The sequence below is a fragment of the Hyaena hyaena genome, unplaced genomic scaffold (genome assembly GCF_003009895.1).
Source record: "Hyaena hyaena isolate Hyena2069 unplaced genomic scaffold, ASM300989v1 scaffold_78, whole genome shotgun sequence".
Lineage (NCBI taxonomy): Eukaryota > Metazoa > Chordata > Mammalia > Carnivora > Hyaenidae > Hyaena > Hyaena hyaena.
In genome coordinates, this window is record NW_024080710.1 from 2,115,456 (window position 1) to 2,130,269 (window position 14,814).

The following is a 14,814-nucleotide window of genomic DNA, read 5'->3' on the forward strand; positions in this document are numbered from 1 at the left end:
TAAAATTAAGCTTATTTTTGCCAAGTGGCCATGATGGCAGCTCTCTTACGTGGTCACCAAAAACTAGGTTAAGGGCACTGAAGAAAATTCCTTTTACATAAAATTCTCCAGAGATTTCAAACGCAAGAAAAAGCAACACTAGATAAACCAGAAAAGCAGAGTGGTATTTTAGGCTCTTCACAATCTGTATAAATCCAAATCTAAGAAAGCTGCCCTAGTACTACTACCCCTTTAATACCAATCCACAGGAAATCGTAAAATTGCCCAAAAAAACTTTTTAGTACAAGTTTATATTTTGTTTTCAATGAAGAAACTCTTAATTTCATATTTTTCATACCACTTTTTTCTTTTTTATTTAAAATATTATAACCAATTAACATACTAGGTAACAATGTTTACATTCCAGTGGTGCATGTTTAATGACTAGGGCATGAATGATTAAAAACCACAATAATTATCTCAGCATTCCCTACAAAGTGCCCCATTTTGTTTTGTCTAGAGGAGAGGAGAGGGAATGGAACACAGGGAAGGAAAAGGAATGAAGAAGGAATGGCATCATATAGGGAGAGAAAGCAAATGTCAATTATCATATGTAGGTTTTCAGGTTTTAAACCTGTTAAACAGGATAAACTGTAATGAGAAAATAGATGTCACAGTCCAGGTAGACAGCTAGTTCAGTTTAACTTCATCATTCAGCTAAAAGATTAAGAGCTTCTCAAAAATATACCAAATATCGGGCCTACAAAAGTAATTTATTTCTTCGTAAAATTTACTAAGATTTATTCCTTTTTGTAAAATGTAAAGAATGGACTGGTATCACGAGCAGGTTTCTACTTATAAAAACAGACAGTAATAATGTCCAACGAACACATCTAACACAATTTTCCAAGATATACAGTGAAAGATTTTACACGTGAGTCTCTCTTACTGATGCAAGGTATATATTTTACATACTTACTGGTACTGTGTCAACATTGGTTATAAAGTATTTAACACACATTTATAATTCACACTCAGTAAAGAGCTTACAGTAAGGGCAATAGCTTACTTGGGAAAGCATAGAAAATTAGAGTGAGGTAGTTCAATAAAAACCTAGTTTAATTTGTAAATTATTGTGAGAATAGAACATTGTGCAAAACTAATCCACAGATTTCTCAAAAGTCTCAGTAACGAAGAGAATCTAAACTAGAAATGGCCAGAAATTGTGACTCTTACTAGACTCTCCTTAAGAGCACTTAACTAAGAGCAGTTAGTTTGAAATTAATTAGGATTTCTGTTTTCCTTGCAAGTTTTCTAATCGTACCCCAAACTATACATTTCTGCTTCAATGCCCTTTACCTCTTCATCTTTCTTGCTATTAAGGAAAAAGTAGTTTCCTCAGATTCAGGAAAAAACCTAAGAGAGATCGTAGAAAACACAATGTACGCTAACATGTGAAGGATACGGAGGCAACATTTCAGAGGGCTGCTAACGACAGGACAGTGGTGTTCGGGTTTCCTACTGGTAAGAGAAGTTTACTGGGGTCACGGGGCTGCATGCATTCACTCTACAGCTACGGTGGGACTAATGAACAACACTCACAAACAAACTACAACGGTATCTTTGAAAACAGACTATGTCTTTACCTCAAAATGTTGTGCAGGCTTGTGCCTAGGCAACACTGAGTAGTTAAGTCTTCATATATGTAGCACATACTGGCCGGTGGCGTAAACCAAGTCTTATCTGTAACCCTGAAACAGCTCCACTTGCCCTCTTCTGATTTCACTATCAGACACTTACGTCCTCTTCACCTTCATCTTTTTAGACAAAACAGCAGGGTTAACAAGGAACAGAATAACGAAAAGGCTTACAGGAAAAGTCTGCTGCTTGGCATACCATCAAGCTTCTCTGTACTATGAAGGGGGTTGTTTGGTAGCCTCCTCATGTAAGAAGCTGGCATCTCTCTGGTGTGAAGCACTGTGCCTCGACCAATCTGGAAGAGTGCATACCAGGGACACCAGCACCCAAGGGTGTGTGACAAAGTGAGAACTGTTCGGCAAACAGCATGAAAGAGTTGAGATGCTCTCTTTACGTATATTATACTTAAGCAATCCCAACAACACAACCATTTTACAAATGGTCAGGATACGTCAGAGAGTAACAGCGTAGTAGTAAATCAGGAAGAACGATGTAGAAAAACATTAGTGTCTCCTTCCTATAAAGGTGAATAATAAAATAAATTTGAACGATAACTCTTAGTCAAAGTAATTTCTTGACAGTAAGATGATGGGTATATTAAATATGTGAAGTTGAAAAAACAAAGCTGTAAGAGAAGCAAGGTGGCTTTTATGGAAGTACTGCTTGACAGAAATCTTATTTGTGATTTCTTTCAAAGAACACACACAAGTGTCTGAGAAGTTTTAAAGGTCCAAAAAAGTTGTAAAATAAGAAGAATCAGTACTTCTTTAACTTCACAGATTCAAGAGACAAGGGAAAACTGTAATTAGATATTGCATTTTAAAAACCTAGGGCATGCAACATTTAACAGACTTTGTTTTCAGGATCTAATTTGGTAAGTATTTTAGTCTACATTAACAAATAAGAATTCCTTTTCTCTGTATCAACTGAAACATGCTGGTTGGCAAGGGGGAGCTGGCATTTACAACAGATGATACAGTAAGAACAACTGGTTCTCCTTGCTTAATCAAAATCGGCATCAACAGCAATAGCTTCTTAGCAATCAAACATAAAATACGGGAAACTTCTGAAAGCATGTCAGTTGTTAAAGTGCAACAGTGAAATAATCTATCCTAGGGGGAAAAAAGCTAATTAACTGCCAAACTAATATAAACTAAGAACACACTCATGCTCAAATTTCTGCTAAAATCACAAGTCCAATCCTGTTTCTCAACTCAAGAGGTGTTACAGTCTCAAAACTCTAGTTTGCTTAATAAAATTAATGCACCATGTTGTAGGAGTAGAAATGGGGCTGATAAAAAGGCTGACAACTTCAAGAGGCTAGATGTCATGACCTGAAAAACAAACTTGCTATTTCAAAGCATATTAAAAAGGCTAATGTATTTTAATCCTAAATATTGCACATTAACAATAACCTAAAACACATAACTCGAAAGGAACTTTGCACTAAATATGCGAATAACACGCCAAGCGAACTTTCAGACACTGCATGTTGAGATGCACCAGTTCTTGCTCTTATTGGTCAGTAATTCCCATGAGCTTCCTGCCTAGAACCTTGTCACTTATTTAAGTATGCATTTCCCAGTTCATTACATAAAATCCATCTTGTTCCAAAAATAACAAGAGGTGCCTGGGGCAGTACAGATGATGTATTTCAGAGAAAATGAGACTTCAATGACATTTACTTAAGAAAACTTCAGTTGTGGAGAAATAATTCTGCAGATAGAAAATGTAAACAGTTAACATACACTTGTCAGGAGCAGCACCATTCTTACCCTACTCAACACCCACATTGTATGTTTTATTGAAAATCAGGTATAAAAAACAAAGACTCAGACTAAATAACCACCACTTATGCCTGCTCTGCTCAATGTGAAGAAACAGTCCTTAGAAAATGACATCCTATATATGGCTGTGTGCTACTATTTTCAGATGAACGGTATATTGCTCATTTGATACATCACTTACAGAAACTGAAGTAGGCTTCAGAACCTCCTGACAGCTAGTATAACTATGATTATGCTACAGGTAGAATCAAATGGCCAGAAACGCCTTGAGAACTGGTGCTCAACTGACTGATACCATGATAGGAAACCAGAAAGGTCCAAGGTCCAAGGGCCTGAGGCTGCAGGAAAGGGAAAGACCAGACTCTAGACCACTGATGGGACCTACAGCCTGAGTAGATTAACTCAGTGTATACAAAACAGGCTCATAGCTAGTAGAAGTGAACCATCTGTTTATTTGCATTGAAATGTATTATTCATGAAGTATCCTCTTGACTTTATGTGATCATAACCTTTGAGCATGCCACAAATTTGCAGAAAATACCATATTCTTTTTACTTCTGTTGTGTTGGGTGGCGGGATAGAAGGGTGGTGGCAGACGCCCAGCATCTTCAAAGACATGCTCTGAGTTACTCTGTCATTTAGATGACGGGGCTGTTGCCAAAAAACAATGTAGGATGTAGGATTACCTACCAATTGTTGTAATTAAATTAAGATTGGCAAGTAGCAAATATTGGAGGTTTTTTAACACGTTCATCATTTACAGTAGTTATTCCTGAATATAACTGGCTACAGGTTATTTTCCCTCACTCCTCTGGGGTTATTTCATTGATAAGCACATAACCCTGAAGGATAGCATCATGAACAAAACATCTGAAATAAAATTCTAATTAAAAAAACCTATAAAAATCTTAAATAATTCATGATATAGGCAAGTCACCACATAATAGTTGCTTTGATAAACAAAATCTTACAAATTCAGTAAAAAAAAAAATCAGCAGCATAAGATAAAGCAAATATGCAAAAATTTTAAACCATGATAAAATAATTAGGTTTACATTATACAGTTAATTACAGCAAAAATACAATACAGTTTTGTTGCTGTTTTAAAACACAACTTAAGTTTTAAATTACATCACTTGAAATTAAAAAAAATAAACTACTTTACTACAAAATGAATTCTACATTTTTGAAAAATCACTCAAAAATAAGACCACTGAATTGTTTTCAAAGTAGCTCTATCAATGACTAAACGACTCCCCATCCCCCCACCCCCCTGCCAAGGCCCAAGTAGTCATCTACAACAGCCCAGAGGTCCAGCTGATGCTTCTAGACTGCTGTCTGTATCTGAGGCCAAAGTCGGATCTGTTGACATTGAAGACACATCATTGACAGACGATGATGACGATGGATGCTGAGAGCCATTGATCACTGCTGCACCTGTGCTATGAGAAACAAAACAGCAAATCAGTTGCAGACAGAATTGCACATTGAGCTACCTGCACTGTACTGGCTACTCCTAGTAATCAATAAATTTGTTTTTCCTCTTGGCTTTAAAAGGTTTCAAAGTTGTGTGTGTGATAATACATGCAATACTGTCGGTACTGCATTTTTTGGACAGAGGATCTCAAAGAAGTATATAACTCAAAAAGTTAAAAACTACTGCCCTAATAAAAAGGACTTAATGTTATCTTCTCACTGTAAACTCTATAAACAGTATTCTGGCACATCTTGTTTTAAAGAAAAAGCCAAGACGAAGACTACAATCATTTTAAATGGAAGGGTCCTTAGTTCAGCTGTCCCAGTTTAGGTTATATGACTTGCCGGGGTCACTCAAGTACCCTATTTGGGCAAACTCAAGTTCTTCTTATTGTAGTCTAATAAATACTTCATAAATGCTAACATGGATTTATTAAACAGATAAAGTAGGGGAAGATTGTTTCCTTTACTGAAAGTATATGTAACAAGTACTTCCTGAATTTTAAAAAGTAACAATAGAGAACCAATAGAGAAATCCTTTCAGGGGGTTTGTTGGGTTGGGAAAGGGGAAGGAATGTCACTGGGGGTGGGAAATATGTTAACGAACTAAGTAAGTACTTCTGAACTATGGGATTACTAAATAAGGACCATTCCAAATTTGAGGCCTATTAAATAGAGCAAGTTATACAAAAGTTCTTAAGAAGTCATTTATGGAATAAAAGCAGTGGTTTCCACATTGAGCATAAGAATTTCTAGGGCTGAGTTTCAGGCACTCAAAGGATGCTAAAACAAAGCGGCTGAAAACCACTCCTCCAGAACCCAGTAGGCAGTGTTTGAAATTATCCTACTATTCTAATGATGAACAGTAACACACTTTAGATACAAAAGGTCCTCTGAGGGCTTGTCTTCAACTCCAACAAGGAAATAGCCAGGGAGTGGGAGTAGGCAAATCTTTAGGGTGCTGGGCTGGGGATGGGGGCGGTACTGGGAGACAGAAAAGAATGGAACCACCAGGGACAGGGGAGGTGACAGGAGGTAAATGAATTTAAAAAAAGAAACTGCGTATACTTCAGGCCTGACAGAAGAGAGGAAAGGAGAAATGTAATAACCTTTCTAAATCCATTACGTTCCTAGCCAGAGCAAACTGAAGACACTATATTTTAAGTTCCATCCATGAGACACTATAGAATGCACCTGTTCTGACTGATTAGTATAGAATACCAAAGGCTATCTTCAAAGACTTGTACTGAAATATTCAAATCATAAAAGGATTCCACCAAATATACATTTTATGCCTCTATTTTGAATCCAAATTTCATTTTATCCAAACTTCTTAATCTGATAAAATTAACTTTTATTTTTTAATTAAAAAAAATATTTTTAAGTAATCTCTACACCAATATGGGGCTTAAATTTATAACCCCAAGATCAAGAATCGTATGTTCTACTGACTGAGCCAGCGAGGCGCCCCCAAAATTAATTTTAATTGCATTAGATAACTTAAGTTTTTAAAAAAATTTTTTTAATGTTTATTTAATTTTTGAGAGACAGACAGAGCACAAGCAGGGGAAGGGCAGAGAGAGAGGGAGGACACAGAACCCAAAGCAGGCTCCGGGCTCTGAGCTGTCAGCACAGAGTCCAATGTAGGGCTTGAACTCATGAACCACAAAATCGTGACCTGAGCCGAAGTAGGACGACTAACCAACTGATTAACCCAGGCACCCCTAAAGAATTAATTTTTTAATCTGAAAATCAAATACCTAAGAAAAGTACTTGGGTGTTTTTTGTTTTTTTTTTTTTTTTAACTTTAAAGCAATCCAGTAAATTCTCAAATATCTGAATTGGCAATAATAGGGAAAATCTTTAATTTTAGGTAGTTGGGTCATTTCCCTCTATGGTGAGATTCTGTACCCTCAAAGGCATGCAAACTTAGCCAAACCAAAGGAATGTCGAAAAACTAATATATTTCATTTTCAAAAATCAAGTTGAAATGATACTGTAACTATCTGATATTTTAATCTGTCAAAGATTTTCTTCTCTTTCTCCATATAATCAAGAATTAGATATTTTTAACAGGTTGAGTAACACTCTTCTCCGTAAGCTAAAACTGAGAATCCAGAAAATGTCTAGAAACCTGCAATCCTGTCCTTACCACTGACTTATTTTATAACCATAGTCAAATGTTTTTTTTTTTTTTTTTTTTAATATTTTTATTTATTTCTAGACGAGAGAGAGACAGCGTGAGCAGGGGAGGGTCAGAGAGAGAGGGAGTCACAGACTGAAACAGGCTCCAGGCTCTGAGCTGGCAGTCAGCACAGAGCCCGACGCGGGGCTCGAACCACGAACCGCGAGATCATGACCCAAGCGAAAGTCGGACGCTCAACCGACTAAGCCACCCAGGCGCCCCGTCAAATGTTTTTTAAGATCCAGTTTCTTTCAGTAGTTAAGAACAGATACAATGGCCCTATCTCACGAAATCAAGTTTACTCAAACATTTGACAGGATGTGCCACTCACCAGGATAGCGTTCTGAAATAAAAAAGTCTCCCACGTAATGGACTTTTCAAATCCCACTCAAAGCTCCATCATGAACTATATTTAGTTACACTACTACTGTACCTCAATACAAAGCTAATTAACTCAGTTATTAAAGCACTTATAATATGGCTTTTGTTACAATTAAATTGTAGATAAAAGGTGTCAAAATCAATTTATATTTTCAACAGGATCTATATTATAATTTGGAAGACTGTATTACTGATCAAGGATTTAAAAAATAAAAAATTTCAAAAACTCACAAATATAACTGAAAATGCTACAGAAAGTCACAGATATTAAACAGATATATGTTTACAGTACAACAAAATTGGCATCTGAAACTATAGTTAAAAATCTTACCCATATAATATACATTTTTTTAGACTGTAGAAGAGTGTTAGAGGAATGGTTAAAATGGCATAGTCTTACTCAAATTCAGACCTATCTATTAAAACACTACTCAGCCTTCAAGGTTCAATTCAAATTTCACCTCTTTCATACAGCTGTTCTGACTTCTCTAGCCAAAAGTCTCTGCTGCCAGCTAAAGACCATATGGGATGCCAGAAAAACCGTGCCATTTGAAGTTACTGATGAACATGGCTGTTAAGTATTAGCTTTTCTACATAATATATTTGTAATTTTATGTTCATTTAATTCTTCTGAGCTTTAGTTTCCTCATCTGTAAAATGTGCATAGTACTCCCTTCAGTGAGGTCTTAGGGGTTGAATGATATCAAGTACATAAACCACCAGTGCCTGTCATGTAGTTTGTACTGAATATATATACATGTTCCCTGTCATTTAACTTTTTCTCTCAGTGCTTTATGCTTTTATAAGTGCTAAAATTAAATAGAAGATACCTTGCTCATGATGAAGGAAAATGTTTAACTCCTGCAAACCAGTTTTCTTTTTAGAGATGGACCACTTCCTAACGGCAGTTTTAATGTTACTGCCTTAGTTCAACAAATCAAAAATACCAAAATGAGAAAGATGGCAACTTAACGAGAAAGATGTACCAAATTTTGCAATGAAGACTTAGTTTATTTATCCAAAGTAAAGACTATTAAAATCCTGGTAAGCATACTGAATTATGAAAAATTTCTTCTTTAAAGAGAACAATGCCAATAAAAAAAGGTTTTAAATTTCTGTTCTTCAATGGAATGTCAGTATTATAGACAAAGATGTGTATTTTATGAAGTCAGTTACCAATATATTAGCATGGTGTACTGGGACAACAGTGTACCTACGAATGCTTTCAAATTAAAACACCCAAACTGTACTCCCTATACTTACACTTTTCATAATAACAGTGATTAGTAAGGAAAACACTGTGTGATTCAGGTAACTGAAGATTACAACACAAGAAGTAACCTTAACCTTATAACCTTAACCAAGCTTATATAGTAACCAACCTAAAGGAGAGGGCTGCCCCCGTATAACTCCATTCTTGGTTCTCTCCTCCAAGTCCATAACTTCTTTGTATATCAACTCTGAAAAAGAGGTGAGCAAAAAAAAAAAAAAAAAAAAAAGTTTCAAAGTCTGAGAGCCAATCTCACAGATATCTATTTTAAGTAAAACATTTTTACACATATTAAGTACTTCTAATAGTGTCCTTTCAATGGTGAATTGTCCCTAAGTGCCAGTCTAAGATTCAAAGGTGTTAGTAACAATCCTCTGATGCTGAACCAGGACTATACTGAAAGAATAAAAATCTCTGGTATAACTAACGTTCCTAAAGTTGGATTAAGGATTGAGCTGGGGTTTGAAGCCTTATCTTTTTTACTCCACCAGAACTCTGTACTATACCATGTCATTCTACATACCATACTACATATGCTCAGTTCTGTCTCAGTCAGAGCTTAAATCACATTTATCTTATTCACGTTTATTTCCTGAGCTATGGCAAAGTAACCTAGTATACTGTAGGTGCTTATCCAGGTATCTGTTCAAAGACTTAAATACAAAACTGTATGGAAGCCTCTTTAACCAGAATGGATAAATACATTTTTATTAAAAAAAAAAAAAAAAAAAAGAAAGAAAAGAAAAGCAACTCCTTGTGATTTGAAATATGACATGCTATCTCAGTCAAGATTTTGCCATGGGAATCTCAGTTTTTAACTAGACTTCTGGACAGTGGATGGACTGTTGTGAGCACTGTCCCAACTGAAGAGACATAACAAATGCTGCACTGAAGTCTTATGTGCCTCCTGCCCTGTGTTCTTCTAAGTGATCCTGATGTCAAGTGTGATGCGCCTTAAGAGTATGAATATCTACTTCAGAAGAGCCTTCCGGTCGATGCTACAATCACCATTATGCATCACCATCTTTAGGTCATGGCATCCTTTGAGAACTGTGTAAGCGCAACAAGCCCTCTTCTGAGAAAAATGTACAAGTAGAGAATGTTGCCCAGAATTTCAAGGAGTCTAAATTCCTTAAATTAAACTGCCAAGGAATCGCTGATGATAAGGTATATTGAGTGGATATGTTGGAATGAACAAGAGCTAGAGACACCTAAGTTTCCCTGCTACAATAATATTTTTGGGCTTGGAAGGAGAAAAGTAGGAAGTCTGGATAGAGGAAAGAATGGAAGATGCTTTTCTTCAGAAAACAAAAAAGGGAGAAGAACCAAAGCTAATGAGGAGTACTAAGTAGGCAACACAACCTGTAAGTTAATGGCCCTGTCAACAGAGTTTTCTTTCTGTTATATTGCTAAAACTCTTTAGTAGATCTTTTTAAATAAAATTTTTAATGTATTATTTATTTTTGAGAGAGATAGAGAGACACCATGATCAGGGGAGGGCCAGAGAGGGAGACACAGAATCCGAAGACAGGCTCTAGGCTCTGAGGTAGCTGTCAGCACAGAGCCTGATGCGGGGCTCGAACCCACGAACCGCAAGATCATGACCTGAGCCGAAGTCAGACATTCAACCGACTGAGCCAGGTGCCCCAAGCAGATCTTAAAAAAGGCAGTTTGTGGGGTACCTGGGTGGCTCAGTCAGTTAAGTATTCAACTTGACTGGCTCATGTCATGATCTCACACAGGATCATGGGACCTCCTTACTGGGAGATCATGCCCATGTTGGGCTCTGCACTGGGCATGGAACCTGCTTGGGATTCTTTCTTTCCCACTCCTGCTTTCTGACACTCCGTTGCCTAAACACTAAAAAAAAAAAAAAAAAAAGAAAAGAAAAGAAAGAAAAAAAGGAAAGGAAAAAAAGAAAAAGCATTTTGTGGGTAATTACCAAGCTACACTTAGACTAGAAGAAAAAGATACAGAATAAATCTCAGATATGTCTTTACACATAAACAAAAATCTAGCTGACTCTTGAAATGCATGGGTCCACTTATACGTGGATTGTTTCAACAAATATAAGTCAGGTACTGTAAATTTTATGATTTTAATGACATTTTTTCTCTAGCTTACTTTATTGTAAGAATACAGTATATAATGCATATAACATTAAAATATATGCTAACCAACCATGTTATTGGTAAAGCTTCCAGGAAAAAGCAGGTTATTAGCAGTTGTTTTGGGGGGAGTCAAAAGTTTTATGTGAATTTTCAACTGCGTAGGAATCAGCACCCTAACCCCTACACTGCTGGAAGGGTCAACTGGACTATGTTTCACCGATTTTAAGATACACTTTTATCAGTTTATTATCTCTGAAATGGGATGCATCTTACAATCAATGGTGCAGTGCACGTGGCATTGTTTTCTGTCTTAGTGGTATACAGCGGTGTGTTTTACAATTGGTGGCCTATTAAGATTACAAGAAATACATAAATGCCTATTCTAAATATAATGATATATAAAAATATCAGATATTTTAATACACACTTTGGTCCACAATTATATCCATGTACATTACTTATTACACATATAGATATACTAGATTCTACTCAATTCTATCACTCTGGTGGGCTGTAAAGAGTCTAGCTGTGTGTTTCCCAAAAGTCAACTGGGAAGACTAATCTCTGGTTATTCCTAAGAAGAAAGAATCAAAGTAATTCTTCCCAACAGATTTATAGATGGATCCCTTGTTTAGGTTTGTATCTCCCCACTACCTTTAGCCCTGCAACTATTTTGGTACTTAGCTCTTAATAAGACGTCCTCTGTCTCCATTTTAAGGTAAGGTAAAGAAGGGACCAAGTGACTTGCCCAAAGTCATACAGCTATAAAAGTCATCAAATTACTAAATGACAACAATGCAAATGTTAGAAGTAAATAGGATCTAAAAATTTTCTGGCCCCAGTGTTCCAGGGAATATTTTAACATTTTAAAGAAAGAAATATTCTAACATTTCTGTGACAGTCAATGCATTATTAATATTTACCCACATACACAAAGTAGAATTACCATATTAGAGTTGCAAAGATTAAAAATTAACTCGATTGGTGAAGGCGGGGGTAAAACAGACATTCCTACACAAGGCTGAAGGAAGTGTAAACTGCTAGAATTTCTCTGGAAAGTAATTTGGGAATGTCCTTTGGCCTGGCAAATCTCCTTAAAGGATTTTTCTTACAGGCACATTCTCACATGTGCACAACACTGCAGAGTTGTCTGTAACAACAGCCTGGACACAAAGCTCTTCAAGTGAGAGTTAAATACAGAAATTGTGACACAGTCGTATAGCAGAACACTAACAGCTTTTAAGCCAAATGAGTCCAAAATGTGGAACAAGACAGAATAATCTCAAAGATAAATGATTATATCAACAGAGTAAATGTGGACAGTATACAACCATTTGTGACTAAAACAGGCTAGAAGAGGAAAAGAGGAGACACCAAACAGAGGTTTGTATATCTGTACACTATGGAAGAACAGAAAAATTCCAGAAAGCACTAATGTGTCTCTGGGGTAGGAAATATGAGAGACGCCAATTAAGTCAGGGATGGAAGGAGGCTTGCTTTCTACCTCTATACAAACAATAATCCTATTACCAAATATCAGTTATGAATAACAGAAATATCTTTAATTTTCCTAATATGAATACATCAACATAAAGACCCAGAAGCTCTTTCAGCTTCATCTCTAAGAATTTGGTGAATGTTACCTTTCCACTCTTCTATTGTATGTTCCCTTTCATCTAACTGCTTGTCAGGTATCTTTGGTGGTGGCTGAAAAACACAAGGCAATAAGAATTGAGTCAGTTTACAGGGAGTACATAAATTCTTTATCATTATTTGAAATATGAGAGAAGCTTTCAAAAATACATCATCAGACCAACACTGATCAGTCATCAACAACCTTCTCTTATGTAGAGAGACTAGTTTTAGACAACACTTTCATGACAAAAAAAAGATGTTTAACTGTCTTCTTCTAGTTTTTGAAATTGTCACATTTTATTTATATCACAGAACTGTGCTACACTTTAGACACAGTCATTTGTTCTGCACTTAGAATGTTTCCCCAAAGTGTTCAACACTTTAGTTCATCACGTACCAAGGCAAAAAGGCAAGAAACAATGGGATGTAGCTTTATTTTGTGTCAGGGGTGCTTGGGTATGCTAACTTATGATACATTCATGCAAAAAGAGAAAACCACGATCACCATTTGTCTATATTTTTATTTAAAATTAAAGTTTCCTCTAAACCTAACTTCAAGTCAATATATTCTGCAAACATTAAGAAAAGAACTTACAGCTTCTGCTTCAGAAGGATCATACCAGACATTGATATAAGGATGCTGGAGGGCTTCATCTACAGAGATCCTTTTAGATGCATCAATTACCAGCATTTTGGATAACAAATCCCTTGCCTGACTGGCTGTAAAAATAACGATGTTAATGTACATGGATCTCATAAAAGTTTTTATTTTATCATAAACTTCAGAAACTTAATATTATCATTTATCAAAAAGTATATGTTTTAAAAGAATAGATTTTACTATAAAATCAGGTCATACATACGGTTAAAAAAATAAATTTACACGAAAAATTAACTAAAATCTTTTACTTTGTTCCATTACCCAGAGAGAACGCTGGGTTATATCCCCTAAGAACATAAACACACACACACACACACACACACACACACACACACACACTCAAAATGTGATTACATATATTTATAAAAACTACCTTTAAGTTTGTTGTGTTCCGAGTCAGCTGGGAAAAGTACATCGGGGAAGAGTTTCTCAAAGCTATATCCAGCATATTTAGGTCTGTTTTCAACATAAGTCCTTACTGTTGGCTGTAGTTTCTTCATGAATTCAGGGCATGGTGTTCCAAGCTGCTCAATTACTTTATTCCACTGATCAATATCTAGTATCAAGTAGCTAAGAAAAATACTCTGTATCTAATGTTCAACACATTAGTCATATCTATATTAAAATGACAAGAAAATGGCATTTAAAAAACCCTAAGAAAGAATGTGGCAGTTATACATCTTCTGTCTCATAGCCACCTTGTAAAAGGCAATGACTGCAGACAGACAGACAGGATCAATAAACAAGCTTTGTTAACCTTATTTTGTGTGTGTGTGTGTGTGTGTGTGTGTGTGTGCGCGCGCGCGCGCGTGTGTGTGTCTAAGTCTAATGCTGATTTTACCATAACAATGGAAGCTTAAACCTACAAACTATATACAAATGATAGGTGACTCAAGGAATAATGACAATTACTACTAACAGGGACTCTGAATTTAAACTGTGCACAATTCTAGAATACAAAATCTGGTCTTTTCCCGCAGCTTATTAGAAACTGTGAATGCATTTTGTGGAGGATAAGAAATATTTCTTATAATCTGTCCTACTTTTTTTAGTTTTCTACACTAACAGAAAATAACCTGTAACAATAAAAATGAGGGGTCTAACAAAAGTGGTGTTTTCTTTTGCCACTCTGTTCAGCTTACATTAATTAAAATGTTTTTAAAGCTCTGAAACTTAAGAAAATGAGTCTGTTTTGGGAAGCTGTGAGGTTAGGATTCTCTGGCCTTCTTCTTCCTAGTCTTTATCCTCCAAGTCTTCTCTGCATACTACCTCAACTTTTCTTACTACAACCCAGTGAGTATGGCTTTTTCCACTCTGCCTCCTATAACAACTCTAAGTGTAACTAGCTGAAAAACACGTAACAGATCACTGTTAATATGAATACTAAAAGTGGTCAGATGGACAAAAAGAATGAACTCATCACCATATAAAACTATTACTGCTAAAATTCTCTGATGAAAAAAATCAGTATGTTATGTGGAGTAATGAGACAACAACCAAAAGACACAAAACACACAGAACAGTAACGAAAGGAGGTGGTTGGGGGTAAAAAAACAAAAGGATGAACAGAAGCAACAGACAATTCTAAAATTCATATTAAGTCCTAAGGTACTTCTAGATTTACTCAAGTG

At 36.0% G+C, this 14,814-nt stretch overlaps 1 protein-coding gene across 6 annotated transcripts in view; it reads right to left on the bottom strand.

Moving 5' to 3' along the window:
- Nucleotides 1–325: 325 nt before the first annotated feature.
- Nucleotides 326–14,814, bottom strand: part of MAPK8 (mitogen-activated protein kinase 8) — a 105,139-nt gene continuing 90,650 nt past the window's right edge. For 5 of the 6 annotated variants that reach the window (XM_039233686.1, XM_039233690.1, XM_039233687.1 and 2 more), the window contains 5 exons: nt 13,557–13,739; nt 13,118–13,242; nt 12,531–12,594; nt 8,889–8,966; nt 326–4,901 (listed from right to left, as the gene is read on the bottom strand). In XM_039233686.1, coding sequence (XP_039089617.1) covers nt 4,756–4,901; nt 8,889–8,966; nt 12,531–12,594; nt 13,118–13,242; nt 13,557–13,739 — 596 coding nt within the window. In that variant the 3' untranslated portion in view covers nt 326–4,755. Of the gene's footprint in view, nt 4,907–8,888; nt 8,967–12,530; nt 12,595–13,117; nt 13,243–13,556; nt 13,740–14,814 lie in introns of all 6 variants that reach the window. The other variant, XM_039233691.1, reaches the window with a different exon arrangement.